General features: G+C 44.8%; 1 protein-coding gene across 2 annotated transcripts; it reads right to left on the bottom strand.

Annotated features, from left to right (window-relative positions):
* Positions 1-3,166: 3,166 nt before the first annotated feature.
* LETM2 (leucine zipper and EF-hand containing transmembrane protein 2) lies at positions 3,167-21,579 on the bottom strand. 2 transcript variants are annotated; one of them, XM_079955117.1, is made up of 11 exons: positions 21,520-21,579; positions 19,682-19,761; positions 18,461-18,908; positions 16,105-16,248; positions 14,692-14,829; positions 13,825-14,028; positions 9,831-9,950; positions 8,261-8,368; positions 7,276-7,362; positions 6,966-7,040; positions 3,167-3,521 (listed from the first exon to the last, which is right to left on the bottom strand). In XM_079955117.1, the coding sequence occupies exons 2-11, from the start codon at positions 19,726-19,728 to the stop codon at positions 3,471-3,473; spliced, it is 1,422 nt and encodes a 473-aa protein (XP_079811243.1). In that variant the 5' UTR covers positions 19,729-19,761; positions 21,520-21,579; the 3' UTR covers positions 3,167-3,470. The 2 variants fall into 2 exon arrangements, with proteins under 2 accessions (XP_079811243.1, XP_079811244.1); XM_079955118.1 differs by lacking the exon at positions 21,520-21,579 and adding an exon at positions 21,204-21,267.
* Positions 21,580-25,203: the final 3,624 nt, after the last annotated feature.

Here is a 25,203-nt window from a genome sequence, read left to right as displayed (position 1 = left end):
TCTGTGTGTCTTATGGAGCAAATGTGTGATCCCTGGGGCTGGGGGGGGGGGACCCGGGCTTCCCCCACCAGCCCCACAAGCTGCTGAGCAGCTCTGGGTAGCCCGCAAAGCCTCTGCAGGGCAGTGGGGAGCCTTCATCCCGCTGGCCTGAGGAGGCTTCGCGTGGCTATCCCTGGCTTTTGCGGGAGGTGGGGGAAGGGACAGAATGAGGCTCTCTCACTTCCCCCACCCCCCGCAAAAGCCCCCAAGAGCCGCATATTTTTTTTCTTGAATTCCCCTCCAAAAAAGTAGGTGCCCCTTATGGAGCGAGAAATACTGTAACTCATGATCTGCTCAAGAGAGGCATAGGGATAGTGCTGCAAATGTTTACTGAAAGGGCCCAGGAAAGTAGACAGGCTCTATGCCAGAAAGGAGCTTCCTCCGACTTCTTCTCTGAAACAATTGCCAAAACCATTTTATTTAGAGTTGGTTCAATGATTTATTTGTTTATTGTCTATTCCTGTTTGCTTTATTTATGCAGTGTGTATAAAATTGTCTTGTTATGGCTTGGGTTAAAGGTAAAGGTAAAGGTACCCCTGCCCGTACGGGCCAGTCTTGACAGACTCTGGGGTTGTGCGCCCATCTCACTCAAGAGGCCAGGGGCCAGCGCTGTCCGGAGACACTTCCGGGTCACGTGGCCAGCGTGACATCGCTGCTCTGGCGAGCCAGAGCCGCACACGGAAACGCCGTTTACCTTCCCGCTGGTAAGCGGTCCCTATTTATCTACTTGCACCCGGAGGTGCTTTCGAACTGCTAGGTTGGCAGGCGCTGGGACCGAGCAGCGGGAGCGCACCCCGCCGCAGGGATTCGAACCGCCGACCTTTCGATCGGCAAGCCCTAGGCGCTGAGGCTTTAACCCACAGCGCCACCTGCGTCCCCATGGCTTGGGTTAGTTTTCGACAAATAGATTGATTTTTTCTTTTATCATATTATCTGAAAAACAATCAATAATGCTTCATTCGGATGAGCTTTGATTCCTTTGCAAGATGCAGTTGTAATACCAATAGGTTAAAGGAACAATATTAAATTTCACACACACACACAAGTGAAGCAGCTTTGTGGAGTGGCAGAGTTACTACTGCATCCACAGCCCTGCTGCTCACGGTAGAAGGGGTGGAGGGAAACAAACCGGTCCTGGATTGGGCCTCATGCTCTTATGCTCTTATGGCAGTGATACTGGCTCAAGAGCCCGTGAATCCCAGGCCAGCTCAGCCCTCCGATCAGAACACCCAGTTCCAGGGTTTCCTTCCCGCCTGCACATTTGGAGGGCAAAAGGGGGAGGTAAGTTTGGACAGGAGAACTGGGAGGAGGGACAATTTAACACCCACTCCAGCCAGGTGTGAAAAAGGTCCCCTGGACGGTTAAGTCCAGTCAAAGGCAACTATGGGGTTTGGCACTCATCTCGCTTTCAGTCTGAGGGAGCTCATCTCGCTTTCAGTCTGCATGCAAGGCAGGTTTGTCCACAGACATCTTTCCGGGTCATGTGACCAGCATGACTAAACCGCTTCTGGTGCAATGGAACACCGTGACAGAAACCAGAGTGCACGGAAACACCATTTACCTTCCCACCACAGCGGTACCTATTTATCTACTTGCGCTTGTGTGCTTTTGAACTGCTAGGTTGGCAGGAGCTGGGACAAAGCAATGAGAGCTCACTCCGTAGCGGATTCACTCCGTAGGGGATTCAAACTGCCAATCTTCTAATCAGCAAGCCCAAGAGGCTCAGTGGTTTAGACCACAGCGCCACCCGGAGGGGGCTGGAGGGCTCTGCCCCTCTGTTTTCAAACTGGTGTCTTTGGGAAAGCTGACAGGAGCTGCAAAGTGTCTGGTTCAGAATGAATCTTCCCTAAGGGAGGAGAGTGAACCATTTCGGAAAGCCCAAATGGGAGCAGGTAGAGCCAGGTAAGAAAAGTGCTGGGGGACATAACAGCAACCCTAAGAGGCTAATGTGCTGTAAAGCGCCTATGTGTCATACAACCTGCCCAGGCCTGCATCCTGTGGAGGTCACCTCAGTGCTGCTAACTTGACCCCCAAGGCACACTCCATTGTCTCTCGTGACAGATGGATGCCACAAGATTTGGAGAGAAACACAGTATCTAGGTGTTGACATGCTGACGATAGAAGTCTCTGAGCCAAGATGGGTGAGCAGGGTGCTTGGTGGAGTACTGGAGGTGGTATAGCTCTGAATACCAGTTGCTAGTCAGCCAAGGAGCCAAGGAGTGGGATGCTGGGCTCATATCCTGCTTACAAGCAGTTTGAGAAGATGATGCTGGCCCAGATGGGCCTTTGGTGTGGTCCAAAGAAACTGGCAAAAGAAACTTAAAAGTAGTGAAGATGTTTGTGTTTTACCTTCCTCAGCAACATGGAAAAATTAGGTTTCCAAACAGCTTTACAAGCCAAAGTGGTTGTCCTTGGAATGCTGAGGATAGAGAAGATTCTGCATGCAAGGCAGGTTGAAAAGCAGACAGGCAATGGATGCATTAAGCTCCCAGTTAAGGCGTGGGAAGCAGCAGACTATTCCATATACATCACCAGAACTTCTCTCTTGCATCGAGTGACTCAGGACTGGATGTTTGTTTTCACTGCCTTCATTGACAGTTGCCGTTTTTCTCCTTAGGAAATAGTATCTTTTCCCAGTGATCTGCAAGGATGACTGCTCCAAGAAATGTTGTACTCTGCTGCTCTCTGGTGATACTAAATAGGAATAACTGTTCAAATAGCATTTTGAATTTCCTCCAGTGAGTAATCAGATGTTGTTGCTTAGAGAGGGATGGGAATTAGTTATTATTTTCATTCATTCTACCCCACCTTTGTAAAATAAAATAGTTATGGTAAAGCTGCAATCCTATGCATGCTTATTTGGAAGAGAGTCATCCAGAGCTTCCTTCTAAGGTCATTTCCACACCATACATTTAAAGTGCATGGCTTCCCCAAAAGAATCCATGTGATTGTGGCTCTGGCTTAAATGCATCTGTTTAGGATTAGCCTGTAAATCAGTTTAAATTCCAAGTGTGTCAGCCTCAAAGTTGGGAAGCCCAAAATTATATCATGTCCACACAGAAAAGTACTTGTTATAGTATTGATGCTTGTCAGTTGTTTGCACGCACACACAAAAACACCACCCAAGTAATAATAAACCACTGCTTTACTAAAAAATTTAGAAATACAAATCTTAACATCTGACAAGATTGCATAAGTTACACCTTCTCCCAATCATAGCCTATGTACATATTTACAAAAAAATAAGTTAAACGACACAGAATAAGATAAAAGGAGAGAGTGGCACTGTATACAACAGGCTCTTCAGCCTGGCTTAGATGCAAAGAAAAAGCATCCATATCAGATCTAAGGAGTGGGAAAGGGGCTAGTCTACAACTTCAGAGAATGGAGCTTTTAATCCTGGAGTGCCCAAATATTTGCTGGTAGAACAGCTAGACTCCATTAGCACTGGCTTTGCTGCTCCGAGAGGCTTCTATTTTCGTCTGGAAAAGAACAAGAGGCAAACCTGAGTAACAAAGGAGATGCTGCTGGTGTACAGTTTTGGAATACTCAATATCAATAAACCTTCTGATACAAAACACAATGCACTTGGAGATCAGTTCCAGAGGCCTTGCTTCCAAATAAGTGTCCTCAGGGAGGAGAGAGGGAGTTTTATAGCAACACGGGCCTAATACAGCAGCAGTTCTTTTGCAGTCCAGCCATAGCACTGCATTCCACTGATTTCATGGTGGTTCAGTCTTTGGCACCTGAAAATGCACTTCTCTCATCGGAAGAGCTTTCTCGCATCACCTCTCTCATCTTAGTCATTTGCTCCTAACTGCACTTTCTAATCAACTTGTATGAGTGGTGATTTGTTTATAAAATGTTAAATCACCATGTTATATATGTTTCAACAGGTCAAGAAAAGAAAAAAACCACCATATTGAGGTCTCGGTAATTCATGTGTATATTTTATCAGTATGAATGAACTTTATTACGTTCACAGACCAGGATAAAAAACAAACAAACATATAAATAAAATAGCAGTTAGGATTTTTTAAACTGATAAATGTTGGAGCAAATAAGGCCAAGGAAACAAGCATAGGATAAAACATCTGAATAAAATACAAGATTAAACACGGATAATGGATGGATAAAAACTGATAATTAAAACAGATAAAAACTAAAAACAAATAAAAACATGCAGTTAAAACAACTGTAAGAGCGTAAGAACTAAAAGACTCGCAGTTAAAACAAAGATAAGAGGCTGCAGAGTAGAAGCCTCTGAAATAGAGGACACTCACAGCATTAGAAACTGGTGTGCAAATATGGTTAAAACAGACAATTAAAACAATGTACAACAATAAATTTAGACACAATGTGCAACAATAAACTATCCCAGGGAGTTGACTCAGAGTCACCAATGGAACCGAGTTTGGGGATTTTCATGCCGGACTATTTTGAGTTGGGTGATGGTCTGCGTCTACAGATTTGCACACAGAATCTGGCGACCATCCAGGTCTTCTTCTGGTCTTTGCCTAACAGCAAAAGGTCAAATTTTTGCTTTTGCGGGAGGTTGGCGAGCCTCACCAGTAGGGGATCAATGAACTTACTGCGTGCTTCTTCATAAAAGGGACATTTAAAGAACAAGTGTTCTGGGCTTCCTATCTCTCCCAATGGACAGGTGCAAAGTCTCTGGGCATAGGGGACTTTTCTAAAGGCTCCATCCAGGACTGGCGAGTGTAAATGCCCTTCTTGCATTTCTAGATACAAGAAAGAAGAGATATGCTGCCGGTTCGGCTATATATTTCTCGATTTCTCCAATTTTATGGTCGGGGCACCTTGCGCAGTCCTGTTGTCTCGCGGTGTCTAATATTCTTTGCCTGACCGTGGCTTTTGCCTGGCCCAAGCCCAGACTTAGAAGGGCCTGAGGGGCAAAACCCAGTTTCGGGAGGGTGTTCAGAACTGCAGTCTGCCAGCCTGACTGGAATTGGTCACAGAGGATCAGTGGGGCTATCCCTCGGGGGAGCAGATTCAATGTCAGCCATTTGTATACTGATGTTAAGCAAATGCTAGCCTCCACTCTCATCATCCCTGTTTCCAATCTAACCCATGCATTTGAGACACATCTGGGGACTTGGAGGAGAGCTCTAAGAAGTCTAGATTGAACTCTCTCAAGGGGGGAGAAAGCAGAGGAAGGCGGACCCAAAAAGGAACCATACAGGAGTTGTGCCAAAGTTTTGGCCTTGTATAATTTTAGAGCTGCGGGGACAAAGAAGCCCCCTTGTGCTCTGAAGAATTTAAGAATACAATTTGCGGTTTTTTCCGCTGAACTCCTGATGAAGTTTATGTGTAGTTTGTTGGTTCCTGAGGCCTGTACCACCATTCCTAGATACTTATAGTTGTGACTTGTTCTAATTTATGGCCTTGGAGTTCCCAGCTTCTAAGCTTTGGTTTTTCCCCAAAAGCGAGTATCTTGGTCTTTTGATAGTTGATTTCGAGACATTCAGATTCACAGTATGCTGCGAGCTTTCTTAGTGCTCTTTGGAGTCCAATGGGGGTTCTAGATAGAATTACCGCATCATCGGCATATAGCAGGACCGAAATATGCCGATTTGCGAGCTTCGGCGGGTGGAGTTCTGAGTCATTGAGTGCAGATACTAAGTTATTTAGATAGAAATTAAATAGTAGAGGGGCCAATAGGCACCCTTGCCTGACTCCTTTGAAGGTTTTAATTGGGTCCGTTAGGTGTCCTAGGCAGCTGCACCTGACTCTAAGGGCCGTGTTTGCGTGCAGTGCCTGGATTAAGAGCAGGAACCTTCTATCTATATTGGTACCCTGTAGTCTGTCCCAGAGTCTGGTTCTGGATGTATCAAAAGCTGCTTTTAGGTCAATGAAGGCTGCGTATAGTGAGGCCTGTCCTCCTGAGTTGTATTTGTTGATGAGATGTTGTAGCGTTAGGCAGTGATCTGTCGTGGACCTTCTGGGTCTGAAGCCCGCTTGTTCTATTGCCAGGATATCTTCGTTCTCTAGCCAGTCTGTAAACTTATTAAGGAGGTGCTTTGCGTAGAGTTTACTGATCAAACTTAATAAGCTAATCGGCCTACAATTCGCTGGGTCCCCTGTTGCCCTTTTTATAGATTGGAACTATTATGGCTGTTCCCCATTCCCTTGGGATGCGGCCGGTGTCATCTATGTAGGTGAAGAGGGTGGCTAAGAAACGTGCCCACCAATCCGCCTGTGCTTTTATCATTTTTGGCGTAATGCCGTCTGAGCCTGGGGCTTTGGCCGTTTTCAGTTGGTTTATACATGATTTCACTTCAGTTACTGAAACAGGCGGCCATTTAGCCAGTTGTTCTGTATTATAATTCTGTAGTGGAGGTTCAGCGTCCTCATACAAAGATTGGAAGAATGAGACCCACAGGCTAGGGGGAATTTGTGAGGGTACGGGGGAAATAGCTTTATGGGTGCCAGAAGCTACCAGTTTCTAGAATAGTGTCTGATCTTTTGCTTTTGCCGCACTAATTAATTCTAGCCAACATTTTCTGGTATAGGCATTCTTTTGGTGGAGTATTAGGTCTTTATACTCTTTTTTTAGGGCACGGACAGCAAGATAGGCTTGATGTCTGACAGAATTTTCGGCTGTCAGGGCAGCTCCCGGAGTCCTTTACTGATAAAAGCTGGCAGATATTTTCAAAGGTTGAGCCTTTTTATCAGGGTAATGTGATCATTAGAGCTCCTACTCACGCAGCAGAGACTCAGCTGAGACTTGACCCGGCGCCATCTTCCCCGGACTCTCTATTTTATCAGTAATTTTAATAACTATTTTGTTTGGTTAAGATGATAAAACAAAAATCTATTCGTGTGGTACATAGTCTTAAATACTGTCAGCTTTGTCATTGTTTATTTACAAGCTGTAGTGCAAGAGGCAAAGAGGTAAAACTCACCTCTCCTGCAGAAGGCTTGACTGACACCTCAGGAACTGGTAATTTCTCTCTTGGCTGCAATATAAATTCTTCACTCTTCAAGAGGGAGAGAGAGAAATAAGGTCAGAGAACTGGTTTGTAGGCCAAGATTCAGAAGGAAAAAACAGAACGATGAACCCAAGCAATTTTGTTGCAAGAGCCCTGGTGTTCTTCAAGAAAGAAATGCTACTACACCATGAGGGCAACTGGTGAACACCCTTTTAGTTACTTATGAGCCTAATTATTGGAGAAGCTTTGAGAAAACACCCAAAGAGCACACACCATTTCTCACCTTTCTTTCCTGTACTTTGGGGGCAGAATCCAACAAGGTCTCATGATCCTCATCATCTGTGTCTGCATCACCCTCGGTCTTCAGAGGCTAAAGCAAGAACAGAAAGCTTGGTGTCACCATTTGCTTTCTAGATCTCAGTGAAGCAAGACTGCCTTCACCCTAATTATCTACAGAGGGAAAATGTTAAGGCTTTCCTGCAGTGCTAATTTGGGATTACAGCACCCGTCTCTGAGACTTGGACCCACAAGAAACAAAGTGTGTCGCTTGGGAATTGTGTGCAGATGCCGTCAGGAAGGAAGAAGTCTGTGAAAGATTTTATGCCTCCTGAGATCTGCATTCTTGGGACTCGCCTTGAAGGAAGCAGCAGATACCCACATGGAGGAGGACATTATTGATGCAGGACAAAACACGGGGTTTCCCAAACTGTCTAATTAACCTCACTCAGGAGGTGCCATTTCAGTTTTCAGGTGCAGGGGAGGGAGGAGAGAGATGAGAGTTCAAGAGCCAGCTTTCGAACTTCACAGACACGTTCAGGATTAAAGCTGCAATGCTATACACTCTTGGGAATAAATCTTACTTAGACTTAATGAGATTATGGGCCAACAGGTACAGGATTCAGCTGCAAGTTAGCTGGACTTTGGTTCCAATGACATCAACAGGAACTAAAAAGTCATGACAAAACTGATTGGTTTCATCAGGACCCAAATTCAACTAACTTAGACTGGACCTAACAAGGTGTGTATTAAGAGCATTTGTTATATTTACTTCTTTATACCTTTTAGCCATAAGTGCTCCTGCGAAATAATCATGTGTAGTCTAAAACTGGGGAAGGAACAGTTCCCCACACCTATTGGTGGGTCTGCCCCTCTTGTAAAAACTCTGCTGCAGTGGTTCTAGATCATCCCTGTCAGCCTCACAAACCCACTCCTCCTCAGGAAGCCATCAGGTCCATTTCTTGAACACTGCTGCCGTCGATCCTGCTCACCTCAGCTGGATTCACAAGAGGCTTGGGCTTCACCTCTGTCAAATATAAGGCACGAGAAAGTAGCAGCAGAGAAGGGGGAACGTTTTCTCTAAGATGTAGATCTAGCCACTGTGTAGCAGAAAGAAACAAGAGAAAGACGGTGTCAGAGAATTTTGATTTAAACTGTGGTGGGGAATTGCATTTTAGTGAGCCTGAAAAATCCATGCACAGGTGTTGGAGCATGGGCCACCTTCCCACATGGATAAGCAACCTGCCTTTACACAGTTGTTCAGATAGAGGCTGGCATCTCAACTAACATTAGGCAGCCTGCCCATGCTTGCTTTATCTTCTGCCTGATCCATATCATTCTTAAGTTGTTTAAACTGAAAAGCAAATCCTGCAACATTCCTGTGTTCCTTTCCCACAATGCTTTAGAGTAAGAGTTCAAGGCAAAGCAGGCCTCTGCAGAGATGGGGCTGCTGGAGTTTGCCCCAGAGGACTCATGCTGGCCTGAGGTCAAGTCCAACGGAGAGCACACAGCAGTTCACCCAGGGGAAGGGGAGACCTAAAGATGCCAGAGGTTCCTCAACGACATGAAAATATGGGGCTCCACCATTTCAGCATCCACCTGAGGCCCCACACTTTCCTGCTAGCTCCCAGCAGAAAAGGCAGTGGGGACATGTGAAGGCCACCTAGGGATGCTGGAGTGCAAAATTACAAGGCAGCTTAAGCTAGCTTTCAGCTAAGTGGTGGAATTTGCTGATTAGCTGCACAGATGTTGAAGCCGTATCTGTCTTGCTCAATAAACTCAGATCCTTCAGCACAGGATCTAATCCTGGTATGCGGAATCTCCTACCAATAACTGCTGACTCATGTGAGATGGTACCCAATTCAGCTCATTTGGGCTCTCACATAATTCTTAAATATGTAAGACTAAAGTCTGATAATGGGGAATAGCACTGGGAAAACTAAGTTGATCCAATTGGGATTTAGCCATAAAAGCAGCACTACTTTCTGTTAGAGACCCTAAGGGTCCTGTTATATCAGATGATGTACTCTGTTGTGACATAAGAATAGAAGAAGAACCTAGCTGCTGGACCAGGCCATTGAACACAGCATCTTCTAACAGGGACCAACGAGATGCTATGGGAAGCCTGCAAGCAGCCGTGCTCTCCCCGCCCCTCTCCATTCCCTGCCACCCCCTCACTGCCCACAGGGCCAGCTCCTCTCCTGATTCTGGATGCTGCAGATATCCATGAGTAGATCTCTCCTCTTCCACGAATCTATGGGATAAACTTGGGCTTAAGCTTGTAGTATATTTTGTGCACATCTAGGACATGCAGGGGGGAAATTATTCAGAATAATGAATGCTGTTCCTGGCAACCTTGAAATTATTAGTTGTGAGGGGTAGCTGACTGTTTTTAAATGTTTTTAGCTTTCTTAATGTTTTGCTTTATTTTAATTCTTTTGCTCCTTTGTTGCTTGCTGCCCTGGGCTCCTTTGGGAGGAAGGGTAGAATATAAATTTAATCCAAAAGAGTAATTCTCTTCTCAGAGCTGATTCCCCCCACCCTCCCTCATCCCCAACCTGCCTGGTTGAGTTGCTCTTTCAGCTGCTCCTCCGTGAGGCCCAAGGACCTCATTCCTCTGGCTCTGCAGGCACTTTGCAGCTCAGACACGCTCAAGCCATTAACACCTTCCTTGGCAATCATCTGCACATAGCAAAGAGAGATCAAATTAGCACCACCTTCTTCTTTTGGAAATCAGGCCACCATCCCTTTCAGCAAGTGGTGAACTCAGAAGGTAACACTCTCTCACTGACACATACTATAGAAACAAACTGAAGCACTAAGAGTAAAACAGAGCCTTTTCCTGGCAATGCAGAGGGTTAAACTATTTTTGAAAAGAAAAAAAATATTACACCATTCCATTCATATGCCATGGAATGGAATGGCATACAAAAGATGAACAGGTCAAATACACTGGGCGGAAGACTTGGGACATAATATACAAATGATAGACTATAGAGGAGAGGCTATAGAAAACAGATCTGAAATTTACGACATGTTCTTCACTGAAAGAAAACTATATTAAAATGATGTACTGGTGGTATTTGATCCCAGTAAAATTAGCAAAAATGTATAGAACAAGTACAAACATATGCTGGAAATGTAAAGAAAATTAAGGTACCTTTTATCATATGTGGTGGACTTGTAGTTAAAACTTTCTGGGAAATTATATATAATGAAATGAAAAAAAAGTTTAAAATAACTTTTGTTAAAAAACCAGAAGCCTTTTTATTAGGAATTATAGGTACCAAAATTCCAAAGGACCAGAAAAAACTGTTCATGTACGTGACAATAGCCGCACGGACGTTACTAGCCCAGAGATAGAAGGAAGAGACAACCCTAACCAGAGAAGAAAGGCAAACCAAGTTGATGGAATATTTGTAATGTATATACAAGATTATTGTAAGCAGGTTAAAACATTAGCAGGATTTTAAACACACTTGTAATGTAACAGAATATATGGATAACTTAGAAAGATAAAAATATTTGGAGAGGTATTGATATGCAGTTGAAAATAGGATGGGGAAAGAGATGGGGGGAAGTCAGGAGATTTAGAGAAATCTCAATATTTGGATTCGGAATTGGTTTTGTTATATGTTTATATTCTTGAAAATCAAATATTTTTTTAAAAAAATTAAAAAATTAAAAAATTACACGTGGCCTTTCATTCCAACAACAAATCATAGCTTTGGGTTTATTAGGTTATCGTGCTTCTGTCAATACATCAAAAGTCACCTCTATCCAAGTTTTAGCAATGTGCAAGTTTAAAATCAGCCTACTGATTAAAAATCAAAATCCCTATTTGGTTACGAGTCCTAGTCTTAGTAACTGAAAGCTGTAGTTATGCACAGCTGTGGTTATGCAAGTTTGAAAATTTGTGACCATAGAAAGTGAGAGAAGCAGCATTATGGGGACACTTTAGCTGATTCAGTCTAGCCAGCACTCAATCACTTTCAGATAAACAATGGGTGCCCCTGATTAACTAACCTAAAAGACCATACAGGAACTATTTTGGGACTGGGGTGTGAGTTTAATGTTTCTGACTCACAACCAGAGAAGCAGAACCTGTGAGTTTGGCACCAAAGTAGTTGTTTAACTTGCTTGAAATGAGAACTTTGTGAAAATGCCATAAGGAACTCTATGTAGCAGTGTGAGTCACTCAAGCCGGAAAACTCTAAGAAACCCCAAGGCAAAGGGCCATGCAGCCAGCTACCTGATGGGGGGGGAGGGCAAGGGACAGGGGTTTGGGTTTGTTCACTTTTGCTGCAGGAATTCTTCTTGCAAGTAGTAGTAGCAGCAATAATAATAATAATAATAATAATAATAATAATAATTTTTTTATATCCTGCCCATCTGGCTGGGTTTCTCCAGCCACTCTGGGCAGCTTCCAGGAAAATCTTAAAAATACAATAATTCATCAAATATTAAAATTTTCCTAAACAGGGCTGCCTTCAGATGTCTTCTAAAAGTCAGATAGTTCTTTATCTCCTTGACATCTGATGGGAGGGCGTTCCACAGGGCAGGTGCCACCACCGAGAAGGCCCTCTGCCTGCTTCCCTGTAACTTCGCTTCTTGCAGGGAGGGAACCGCCAGAAGGCCCTCGGCGCTGGACCTCAGTGTTGGGGCTGAATGATGGGGGTGGAGATGCTCCTTCAGGTATACTGGGCCGAAGTCGTCTTTGCAACAGATTTTGAAACACAGGGGGTTTTTTTGCATGTTTATTATTTTTGACTGTTTAACATTTTTAGAATTACTCTGTTTATGTGTTTGAAAGCTATTTTTGTAATGCAGATCAGGCTGGAGCAGGGGTTGGGGGGGAAATTCAGCCGCGGGCCGGTCCACTTTTCCTCAGACCTTGTGGCGGACCGGAGAAGCGGCACCGGGGGGGGGGGGGGCTAGAAGAAGAGGCATGGGGGGCAAGAAGTCCTCCTCCCCACCTGCTGCGCATACCTTTCCAGGGGCTGCTGCCGCAGCTTCTTCTCATGGGGAGGCGGGGTGAGCTCGTCTGCTCCGCTCTCTGGCCCACAGCAGCACCAGGGCAGCAATGGTGGAGGGAAGATGAGTGGCGCAAAAGGGCTGGCTCTGGAGAGGGGGCTGCTTAAAATGGCGCTCAGCCAGCTCACCCCAGCCCCCTTCCTCCTCTAGGCAGGGCGGGGAGAAGCCAGGAGGCACCAGCATCACGGGGGGGGGGGGATGGAATGGCACAGGAATAAAAGTGGTGCAGCCCGAATGAACAGAATCCCCACGCCCATCCTCGGTCAGTCTGTGGGCCAGATCCTGATGGCAATTGGGCCTGATCCGGCCCATGGACCTTAGTTTGCCGACCCCTGGGCTGGAGTATGCACCAAGAAGGAAGCAGGAGACCTGAAGAAACCTTAATGGATTGGGAATAAGCTTTTACCATGTTGGGTTAAAAGTGTAACTGTTATGATGATATTGGTAATGTGTGTTCTAATGCCTTTATTAACCATTCTGTTTTTTTTTTTTTTCTAAACAGGAGCTCCATTTGGTTTATCACACATGTGATGTCAGATGTGATTTTCTTAGAGTGGGGGGTAGTACTATCGGTTTGCAACTATTTCACTTTAGAAGACCTCTGAAGGCAGCCCTGTTTAGGGAAGTTTTTAATGTCTCATGTTTTATCATATCATCATCATCATTAATTCTGTTGGGAGCAGCCCAGAGTGGATGGGGAAACCCAGTCAGATGGGTGGGGTATAAATATTTTTTTATATTGTTGTTGTTGTTGTTGTTGTTGTTGTTACACGGCCTGTCTTTTCAATTCTCCTGTAAAAACCTTCCTCGCCATCTAACTTATTCACACCTGCAATATCTGCCTACATCTTGAATCTCTGCGCCTGCCTTGCCTCTTCCTGCCGTTGGCTGAGCTGCTCCGACCTCACATTAAGACTGCATATGGGTGGGAATGAGGTGGCTTCAAGTCTCCTGTCACTGTCATTGGTTGAACTGTTTCAGTATTAGCGGGGCAGCAAACTGCTTAAATATACCTTGGTGGCAGAGATGATAGAATCACAGAATGGTAGAGTTGGAAGGGACCCCGAGGGTAATCTAGTCCAACCCCTTTCAGTGCAGGAATCTGATGTTATGGCACAGAACCACATTGCCATATCCATTAGAGGGTGACCTTGCAGACATCTGTATTAAATTCCAGCATCCATGGGCAACTTGTACAAAGCTTAACTTTATCAACTTTCTCTGAACACTATAGGTTTTTAAATGAAAGCTTGTTATGTAGACCAACTGAAATATTCTGGAGTCTTAGGATGGCGAGAAAGAAAATAGGCAGCACATGCTGCTTCCACTACATGAAAGTAATTGGGAGTTCAGACACAGCACTTTGTGTTTACCTTCACAGACTGTGGAAAACATAATCTGTCAGCCCAAAGCACTGAGACTTGGGCATGATTGCACCTTTCAGACTCAGGTATCAGAAGAGAGAAATGACTGGCAGAGAGCTGTTAACATTTTCTTTTTTTTTTTTTTTTTGGTCTCTTACTTCATCATCTGTTTTGATAGACCTGAGCTTCATCAAAAGCTGGAAGCGGAGGAGGTTATTAGTGCCAATGGGCTGCAGTTCAAGCAATTTGCAGAGGACCACCAGCTGTGGCCGCTCCAAGTGTTCCAGGGTCAGCTCATCCTCAAATAGCTTTGAAAACCGCACGATCTCCTGGGTGCTGGGCTGCTGGCCACTATGCCGAACCTGTACAAAGCAATGAATAAGATTCCAGCAAGAATGTGTCCTCCTCCTTCTCCTCCCATACATGCTCCACAAACAATTGGAAGTTCTTTCCTTAGTGCACATATAATGTTCAGGACATGGAGAATCTCTTCTCAAAAGGTCCTGAAATTTGGCAAAACCAACAGATACGTTCTATGGAGGCCTTGGAATTACTCAATCTCGAAACATTGTTGGAAGTATAAGCTGAGGAACGTGCTGCTACAGACAGACGCTTGATGTGGAATCTATGTACAGTACTGACTTTGAGTGCAACTGATATATTGCACTAAACCCTCAAGTAATGAGTAAAAACAAAAACAAGAAAACAATGTTGGGAAGAGTTTCCTATGCCTAAATAGGAAGACATAGCTTCTATGTGGTCTCCAAAACCTACCTACATTATTGTGGCGAGGGGATTCAAATACTTTCCGCTAGAACAAGGCTGAGGAATCTCCAGCCTGCAGGCCAAATTTGGCCCACAAGACCAATTTTGGGAAGCCATGCCCAGCCGCCCTCAGCCGATGTCACCCGTGATGTCAGGTGGGGGTGGGGGTGTAAGCGTGGGGCGTCTGACGGTTCCTTCCTTTGCTGGAGCAAGGCATGCTGCCAGCCAGCCATCAGCTGATGGGCAGTAGAAGTCTGTACCTGCTGAACGTAAGAAGAGAATTGCTTCGTGGCTTCTCCAGTACTGGCTTTGTTTCTTCTGGCCAGCTCTGCGATGGTCTCCTGCAGGAATTTGGCTAGTTCCAACTTTGCACTCAGTTTCTTTCTCTGCTTTTCTTCCTTAATACAAATAATAATAAACATTTGCAGTTATCTAACGATTTCAAATATTCAAAAGCTTTTTCAGTACTTCTTAAAAAGGTAAAGGTAAAAGGACCCCTGACCATTAGGTCCAGTCGTGGCTGAGAACCCTATAAGGCAGGGTCATGGGACAAGAAATAACCTGGGGCCCTAAAGTTGCTGTTGGACTCTAGTTCCCATCAGCCTCAGCCAGCATGGCCCAATGGTCAGGGACGATGGGAATTATAGTCTAGTAACATCTGCAAGGCCACAGGTGAGCCTTCTGTGCTGTAAGATATGCCAATATTATCCTTTTGCTCACAGCTAGTCAGTTTCTGTTCCACTGTTATTTTTCATGGCTCAAATTTATAGGAGATAACAAGAGATCAAAGACTTGCTAGAGGTACTACTGTAGGTTCTTAATGAGAATGAATGCTAAAATTGCCTGTGAGATACAGAAGTACAGTTTTCCTGACTGCTGCTTTAACTGCATCAATGTGCCTGTTCCTCTCTATAGGTGGCAACCATTTTGTGCGCAGGTTCTGTTCCTGGCCCCCACGCGCATTGGTGGAGCACGCATAAACACACCTCATCCCATTCCACCTTCTTCTGTGTCCAAAGGGAGCTGTGCATTGGTGGGTGTGCATCAACTGAACGTACCAAAATGGTTGCTGCCTATATTTTATTCTATTATTTCATTCCCAAATCCACTGTTGGGCAATAATTTTGTTAGGAGTGAACAAGCTTTTGCATTTTCCCAAACTCTTCATCAGCAAGATGCTACAAAAGGAGGCAGGGGGCTGGATCTTGACGCCATGAAGACTCAGTTCCATTTGGGACTCTATTCTGAGATGTAGATTGCACACCTAGATTGCTAGGTGTTGCAGGTATCAAGTTATGCCTAGGATTCTCATCCCCACTTGTGAAAGCATAATGCCTGGCACTTACCCATATCTGACTTATTATCCTTTTATTCTATCCTTCTTTCAAGAAGCTCAGAGTAGTGTATAGGATCTCCCACTTGTCCATTTTATCCTAAGAATAACCTTGTGGGTTAAGAGAGTGTACGTGCCCAAGAGAGTGTTCAGCCCAAGGCCAAGAGGATTTGAACTTGGGCCTCTCTATCCCCCTTCATACAGCTTATGGAGACATTGATTCCCATACAGCAAACAGATGCAGCAGAGTTGGAGGCAGACAATTCCTGACACAGTGGCGCCACATCATGCTATGATACACTGTGGTTGAGGCGAAGGCTGAGCTGCTTTTCATACTGACCTTCTTAGATTCGGTTTCAAAGGTTGAAGGCAGCATTTCAGGAAACAGTTTCAGAAATACAGGTAAGAGGAATTCCATGAAGGGCACAATGATGAACACCAAAAAGGGAACCAGCCGGAAAAGATCAGCAGATGTTCTCATCAGCTGCAGAGGTTAAGACACAAAGCAGAACAACAGAGTCTCTTCCTATGCATTCAACTTGTCAGCAGAGGCCCTGCTCAAAAGAACCAGGTAGGTGACATCAGCAAGGCTAAGTGCCTTTTTGTTGCTCTGGAATTTCAGAGAAGCTTTGCAATGCACTTCCCTACTTGTTTTTAAGATGTCTTTCAAATAATTTTGTTGAGGCAGGATTTTAGTCTCCTATATGGCTGGAGAAATGTTAAGCTAGCTCCCATTTTCTTGTTTATGACACTATCTTTCATTTTGCTAAAGCTATGCTGATATGATTTTAAAGTTATAAGCTACACTTCTTTCAGATTTATTTCTTTAAGGCATGACTAAGCAATCTGAGAAGAAAATGGTGCCTCAAAGAGCATCTTCATATAAATATAAGATTGCACAAAATCTTGAAAGCATGAAATGGAAAAAGGAGAGTCTCTCTTTTGCAGACTTAGATGTACAGAAGCAGTTAAACTGAGTTATCTAGAAGAGAGGACCCTGTGGCTCTCCAAAGGCTGAAGAACTAGAACTCTCATCATGTCTGATGCTTGTTGACATTAATGCAACATAGTAATTCACTTTTGTTGAAAGAAATGTAGCTGCACATTTCTAAATTGAGGTAAATCCACTATTGTTTTTCAATAAAAACTGAAATTTATGTTTTATAACTAAGTTTTCCTGGTTCGTACAAATCAATATACTAAACTGACATATAGCAGCTTTAAAATGCTTTTTATTTCAGTATTGCATGCTTGTCAAACAATGTTTGATTTGCTTAAATGCTATGCTTCAAAACCAGTACTAAACTGTTAAGATTTGACTTCTGTGAAAAGGTTCCTTCAAGAATTATAGAACTGGGCTTCAAAGAATAAGCCATCAAAGGTAGGTACATCATTGCAATTCCTAAGCAACATACACTTTTAGGAGCTGAATAAATAATGAAAGTTCTGCCAGTTAAAAATAGGACAATAACATGTATTTAGCCCTGAAGAAGGGGATTTATCTTTTATTCACTTTAAATTAGCAACCTTAAGAGCCACATTGAAACAGAATTTCCCCTTCTACATCTTAAAATATATTTTAAAAAGCAAGCTCAGTTGCTTAGAGCTTGGTGCTGTTAACACCAAGGTTGCAGGTTCGATCCCCGTAAGGGACAGCTGCCTATTCCTGCATTGTAGGAGGTTGGACTAGAGGGCCATCATGGTCCCTTCCAACTCTAAGATTTTTTGTCTATGTCTATCCTTGATCACTGGCCGTGGTCGCTGGGGCTGATGGGAGGGGGTGTCCAACAACATCCGGAGGACCAAAGGTTCTTTACTCTGTCCTGCAGGGATTAACTTTGATAGTACACAATATTTTTTGAAACTAGTATTTTGTCGCAGCAAGCCAAATGCGCAATTTTATGCATGACAAGAAATCACAAATTGAACTGTGCTATAAATTAGCACAATGATTTCAATATGTGCTTTTTTCCCGCACAAGTTAAAAACTCTCAGGCCTGAAAAGCACCACCCCAATGGGCTTATTTCGTTGTGTGGGGAGAGATAACATTAATTGAGGATTGTTTACGTAATTGTGCCTTTCCCTGCTCCCCCAGCAAAAGTAGCATCAACCTTTCAGCTGAGTATTTGAGAAAGCAGCTGATCAGAGACCATCTCTCCTAGGCCATGCTGTGTCAGACGGTTTGCTCAGAGGAGCGTGGGAGGGAAGGGTGATAGTCTCCCCTCTTGCAGCAGCAATCCTGAGTTTCCCCCAAGGAGAAAGGGATGCCTATGACCTGGCCTCAAATACTGGAAACAAGACAGGGAGAGAAGTCATCATCACGTCCTGCACGTGAACTCAGAGAGGCATCTGTGTGTGTGTGTGCATGTGTGTGTGTGCGTGTGTAATCCATATTATGTGATTTCCACAATCAGGACATAGCTGACATCCTATGGTACACATAAGGTTGCCAGGAATGACTGCCTCTCTAATTTCTGTGTTATGCCATATGGCAGCCACTTTGTGAGTGGCACCCCCAAATCTGAAATGTGTCCACTGAGCCAAAAAGTTTGGCAACCTTATCAGACTAGTGAACAAAAATTTGGAACCAACCCAAAAATCTGATGGTAGGGGCCAGTCAGCTCCAAATATTCATTTGATTGCTTGGTCCAGTGGACGGGACTCCACTGCTGAGTGCTTTCCATTCAATGCTCACCCTTCGCCTTTCCCTCCGAGTGAGAACTTGCCCGTGTAACAGCCTCCACACCATCCTAGCAGCAACTTTTGTGTCAATCCAAAGCAGATGGAATCCATTGTAATAATGTTTTAGTTCATCTATGATCCTCTGGCGTAAAGGTATCTTGGCAGTCTCTGTCGCTTGGTCCACTGGAACTTTGGCCAGCTCCGTGTCCTTTGTTACAGTACTTTGGCTAGGCTGAGTTTTGTCCTGAAGCTCTTGGTGCCAGGAAGCTGATGTGTGAAGCATTCGCATGGGCTTAGTTAGCAACTGAGGTAACCTGATGCCCTGCTGCGCACTGAGGAGCAACTGCTGGCTCTCAGAGTCCTTCAGGTATGTTCGGTTAAGGTGGGAATCCAACAGCTGGGCAAATACAACCGATGGGGAGAACGGGGAGCAGATGGAGTGTACAAGAAGATGAGGTCCCCTGTGAGGGGTAAGAGACAAAACAATAATTGCTGTAACAAAATACCAAAAATACTGGTACTGCCCAAATTTTTGCAGGCCTTTGGCGTCAACTAAAGATGCACTAGTTTGTCCATGCCTGTAGAGAAGGGTGACTGGAATCTGATGGAGCAGTATTCCTCACCTGCTGTACTGTGCAATTTTGTGTGTAGGGGTGTGTGTGAGAGAGTTTATTCTGTACAGCTGTTTTTAAATGTTTTAACTGTTTTGTAATTGTAGTTTTGTCTGCATTGTACCTTTATGGAAGAAAGGGCATAGCAGAAATACAAGAACACATCTTTAAAATATTGTGATCAGTACTCACCCCTCTCCTCAGCTTAAGAAGGAAATTGGGTCTTGCCCATGCTGGGCTTCCGAGGTACTTGGAAGCAGAGTAGTCTTTGCTCCTTCTGTGCATCTCTGAAGTCCAGTGCAACAGCAAAGACAAGATCCTGCCCTTATCTGGAATCCTCTATAATGATATTGGGGTTCAGAGGTACACAGAAGCAGAAAGACTCCTTACTGCATCTACAAACCCTTGAAGTTCAGCACAAGATCAGGTATGAGCAGTATTGGTGAACGGGCAAATACCTTCATTGGCCCCTGAGTATTCCATTAATCATTCCTGCAACCCAATGTGTTTAATGAGTGGCGCTGTTTCTCACTACAATGACGACACACTTCTTCCAAGCTTTAGGCAACTGAAACAGTGATGTATTATAGTCCACAAAATAATGTCAATAATTAATTTCTTACCTGGACCTAGCTACTGCAAGGAATATGTTACAGCTGTAGAAGGCCATGTTCACCTGGAGTCAGTCTGTTTGGTCTATGGCCTGGCAGAATGAAAAACAACATTTTAAGCTAACATCTGCCTCTTAAAAAGGGAATTCACTCAACTAATGTAGCAGTAAACAACTTAAAATGGAAGTTCATTAAACAAACTATTCCTTTACATAGTCTTCAACAGAAGATACTACAACAGGTTAGTAAGCATTCTGTTTGTCACAGACACAGCTTCCATCTGAAATGGTATTTTCAGCCAATATATAGGATCAGGGCTGTTTCGCTCATTGCACATCAAGAAATGTGTTTTCCTTGACTTAGTCATAAGGTGGGAAGCCATTACTAACCCATGTTCTTTGATTCTCCCAGCATGAAAAGCTCTTTTCCCTAGCCTTGCTTGCTAGGGATGCTCACATAAGATTTTGTTGGAACTCAAAAAGCCCTGCGAGATCTTGCAAGAGCATCCCAAAACTGGTGCGCGGAGAGGACCTTGCCCCTTAGCGAAGCAGAGAGCTTAAAAGCTCTTTTTGCACCAGGTTTCACTGGCACAAAAAAAAAGCTTTTAAGCTGTCTGCCTTGCTTTCATTTAACATGTTGAATTTCAACCAGCCGGCCTTCAACTATGTATGGTTGAAATCACACGAGTTAAATGCACATAACATGTGATCGTACTGTAATATAGGAGAGGCAGAAACTCTTTGGCTCTTCAAATGTTTTGGTCTCAAAATCTGATCAGCCGAATCTCAGCAGGGTCAGCACTGATGGGAGCTGTAGCCCAACAATATCTGGAGAGCACCGTGTTGGCTGCCCCTGATCTGTATTGGCATGCTGCGCAGTGGTCAAAAACAAAAATGTCATGATTCAAAAATGAATCGGCCTTCATTGGTGCTTCATTCCAGCAGTTTGTTATGCTTTAACTCAGCGTTCAAAATTTGCCAGGCACATTTTGCACCTGGCTATCAGCCACTTGCGACCAAGTGAAGCTGCCTGAGCACCAGGATGGCACCTGACATCTCCACCCTCTGGAGGTCCATGCCTGGATCTGGACTGCTTTCACACACTAGCAACACACCCTGTAGAATTCTATCTGTTATATTTTATCTGCACAACAAGAATGAATTTCAGGAATCAAAAAATCTTATTGAAAAATACGACTTCGGAGCCTTCTGGCTGAAAAATGGTAACTAGGCATTCCTTTTTGGCAACTGAAACCCTGGTTTAAGGAGCCATTTGGCATCTAGCTTGTATATCTGAGTTTGTAACACTGCTTTAATTTTGCCCTGGGTTATGAGCTGCATTCTCTTTTTTATCTGTATTGATTTTAAAGTGGCTGCTATATTTTTATGTTGTGAACTGCTCTGAGATGTATGGATGAAGGGTCGCCTGCAAATTTAATCAATAATGTTGTTGCATGCTGCCTTGGGACTGAGAAAGTAGTGTTTTAATTAATAATAAAATTATTTTAAAAACCACCCCAAAAGATGGAACGCACCAGAGACAAGAACAGGACTGAGTTTTAAGGTCAAGTTCAAAATCAAAACTTTTTAATATTGCGCAACAACCTAAAGCCCAGGATGCTGACGGGATGTGCCTGAGACCCGCTGCTCAGTTTTCTTCCTGCCCCGCTCTCGTCTTCTCCGGGGACAGCGGGGCTGCCCAGCCCGGTCCCTCGGGCCCCCCTCTCGCCTCCCGCCCGGACCCCGGGGCCGGGAGGGAAGCAGGGCGCGGAGAAGCCGCTGCCCAACTCCCGCGGCGCCCCCGGCCCCTCTCTCCCCGGCCCGTACACGTGACGCCGCATCCCCACGTACCCTGCTTCTCCAGGGAGCGCCCCGCCACGGGCTCCCCTCCCCCGCTCTGCCACCGGCCGCTTTCGGCCCCAGCGGCCCCCGCGCGCGCGCGCGCCCCGGATCCTCTTGTTCTCTCGCGAGCGGATGCCCGCCAATAGGGATGCGGGGCCAGGGAGGGGGCGGGCGGGCGGGCGGGTGACGCGCCCCAGCCCACTTCCGGGTCCTTCGCCCGGCGTTTCGGAGGAGGAGCCAAGGGCGGAGGGCGAGCTCTGCTGCTGCCCCCTGGCGGCGAGCCCGGCTTCCTGCAGGGGGCGAGGGGGGGCGGCGGCGGCTCCTCCTCTTCTTGGCCCGGCTCAGGCCGCGCGGGGAGAGAGCCGCTTGCGACAGCCCTGCCTGCACGCAGCCCGTGGCATTGCAGGAAAAGAGATTTCTGACTTCCAGCGCGGAAGCGGAACTTTTCCTCTCGCTTTGCGCTGCTACAATTGTGTTGTCGCCATTTGCTTCGTTCTGGGGCTTTTAAATCATCGAGATTTTTAAATTTTGCAGCTTTAACATGTATATCTTAAGTTTTGTAGAATTTCATTGTTGTAAGCTGCTTTGAGACTAACAAGGTGAAGTGCGAGATAGAATTTATTTAAATAAACAATACACTGTAAATCAGTTACTGCTGCAAATGGTTACTTAATTCGATGGTTGCAGATTGTGCTTTTTGCATTTAATCGCCATTTAATCCCACTGTTTACGGTTTCCCCTCTTTTCTGTTACACCCTTTTGTGGGAGATGCAGCTGCCAACTTTGGAGGGCCAAGCTAGATGTGCCTTTAACGTCTCTTTGCAGTTTGCATGCAAGGGCATCCACTGTGGAAGGGGCTGAGAACTCGCAGGATGGTCGTGGTCAGGGATGGGCAGCTTGAGGTCTTTCCTTCCTTGCTGTGATGCTGACAGTGATGGCTTCCCACAAGTTGCTATTCTTGGCACAAGCAGGAAGCCCTCCATTGGCACAAATACACATTTAAGGTCACATGCAAGTTGGCATTTGAGGAAAAAGATTTTCGTCTGGGAAAGCATATGCTATAATAAATGTGTTACTTTTGATGCTGTGTGACTCTCTGTTGTTTTTTCTGCAACTGACTTAACACAGCTACCCCTCAATTGTACGAACCAGGTTATTTGGCCGTTTTCATGCCTGTGTGTGATGGATGGTGACATTTTCCTCTAACAAGGGAATGTGTGATGTCATTTCACTTTACAACACTCCCATTCACCTCCTTGCTTTGCATGACATATTGTAAATTATCATGGAGACTAGCAGGAGGGTGAAGAAGTGAGCCAAGGAGGGAGCTCTAGCCAGGCCAGTAAGAGGCTTGCTGCTTGCCAACCCTCAATCCAAGCCAGTTGTAGACATATTTTAGAAACAACTGAGGGTGATCCCATGTTTTGTAGTTGTCCCACCCGTTCAGGTGTTCATGTCTGCACAGAGGTGGCTTCTGACATGTACACGGGAAATTTGTGATGCGTGAAGCAGCCATTAGATAGCCAGTTGGAAGGCATGACTGACGGGGTGACTCCAGCAAGCGGCAAAGTGGTGGTGTGATGTTTTCACCCCGGCTGAATGTGTTTCAGGACGTTCAGCAGACTTTCACATAATTTTGGGTTGAATTGTGAGCCAGACACACAGTGAAGCAACTGCAGAGCTTGTTTCACAACATGGCTACTTGGCTTACTAATCTAAACCAGGGTTGGGAATTCTTTTTGCGTCCCAAGAGCCACATTTCTTTCTGGGCAACCTGCTGGTGGGTGGAGACAGATGCGAAAGCGGGCAGAGCATTGAATGTACATTTTACCTCTGTACGGTTTCCACATGCACTCAGATATCCTCTTTAAATTCCAGTGAGGGAAGCCAGAGATATTGTAAGAGTTCAATGATGCATCCCAGCCAGGCAAAAACACTCCAGGAGGGCATGCAGCAAGGCTGGTGAGTGGCCTGGCCAGGAGAGTGTCCCTGGGGCCGGATACAAAGACCTGAAGGGCTGCACACAGCCCTCACGCTTGAGATTGACCACCCCTGACCGAACCCAAATAAAAGCATGTGTGAAAGCTGAAGTCCATGTTCCACTGCTCCTACAACTTCCTGAATTTCAGGGTTTCCCCAACATGAAGAAGACTGGTCTGAAAGGCCAAGGGAAGACTAAGTTGAGCATAATACTTACTTGGTCAATTTATAGACTGCTTCTAATGTATAAAATATCTCAAAGTACTTTACCATAAGCAGTTAAAGACTCCAAAGCATCCAAGAAATTCAGTACTGGACTCATATACAGATTATATGAATAGAATCAGATCCTATCTGGGCATCTGATGCCTTGAATGAGTCCACATGCTTCCAATAGATTCTGCTTGTCCACTCGTAAATAAACCGTATCTTTCAAGGACACCCTTGTGACAAAGCCATGCCCACAACTGCATTGTGAGGTGGGCCAGTTGTATGTACAACTTATATTTTTAGTATGTTTTGGCCACCTCCTTTTCCTCTTAACTCTAACCATGAAAGAATGCCAGTGTCGTGAGCCAGATGCTTGCCTGGGCAAGACAGCAGCCAGCTACATCCTTCATATCTCCACAGGATTGGGCAGCTTGCTTTCCTTGCATTTAGCCCTAGGGGCAATTATGTCGTGTAACTCAAAGCTGTTTAGAGCCTTAGATCGCGTGGGAAACAATCCCTCGAGCTTGGGCTCACTCCAAGGCCCAATGCCAAGTTAAAGAAATTAGATAATTCAGACTAGGATCTAAAAGGGAAAGGAGAACAACACTTTTAGGAAAATTAGGAACTGTTGAAGACAGTAGATATCCTACACAAGGAGAGATAGTATTCCTGGATGGTCAAAGGTGGTGGCAAAATGATACAATGACCATAAGTATGATGCTTAAGCCTGGGTGGCCTTGACAACCCAATAACATACACTCCCTGATTGATTGATTGATTGATTGATTGATTGATTGCTATCAAGGGATTGAAACATGAAGGCATTGAAAACTATTAGTATGTTAATTCTGGACATTGCTAAAGAGCTATGCATTTTTATCTATTATTTATCCATGCACACTTTCTAGGGATACTTTCCTAGAAAAATAATGAAAGCTTTGAAACTGTCCAGTTTGACTGGTACATGTTGCAAAAAAATTTAAAGAGTGCATTTTTGTAAATGAAAAGCTTTTCATGCAAAAATACAGCAGTAGAAAAACATCCCATTATGTTGCATGTAGCTCAAGCAGATGCATGTTTGCTGAAAATAATCCCACTGAATTCTATGGATTTCACACCTAAGAAAGTGTGCAAAAGGAGATAAATGAGAGTAGGGAAATGCTAAGCAATCGTGTATCTTCTATGTCAACCTAGCTCTGCAAGGAGACCCTTCCAGAGGGAGAACAGAAGGCAATCCTCTATTTGAAGGGCTATCGGGTTCAATTCTGGTTCAAAGATTAAAAAGCCACCTGGCTGGAGCATGTCCTTTAACTCTTGCTTGGATGGAGCGGAGTGTGGGTAGAAGCCTCCAACTTGTGGGGTTGATTTAAAGGTAAGAGTCGCATCCGTGGCCCTACTCAACCTGAAGTGAATGTGGGCTGAAAAAGGTTCCCCACGCCCATGCAGCCTATGCAGTTAATGTCCTCCATGGTCCTATTTTGGGGTAAAAATTGTATATTTTGG

The sequence above is a fragment of the Podarcis cretensis genome (assembly GCF_951804945.1).
Source record: "Podarcis cretensis genome assembly, chromosome: 15".
Taxonomy (NCBI): domain Eukaryota; kingdom Metazoa; phylum Chordata; class Lepidosauria; order Squamata; family Lacertidae; genus Podarcis; species Podarcis cretensis.
Note: the sequence above shows the minus strand (reverse complement) of the source record. Positions and strands in the feature narration are given on the sequence as shown.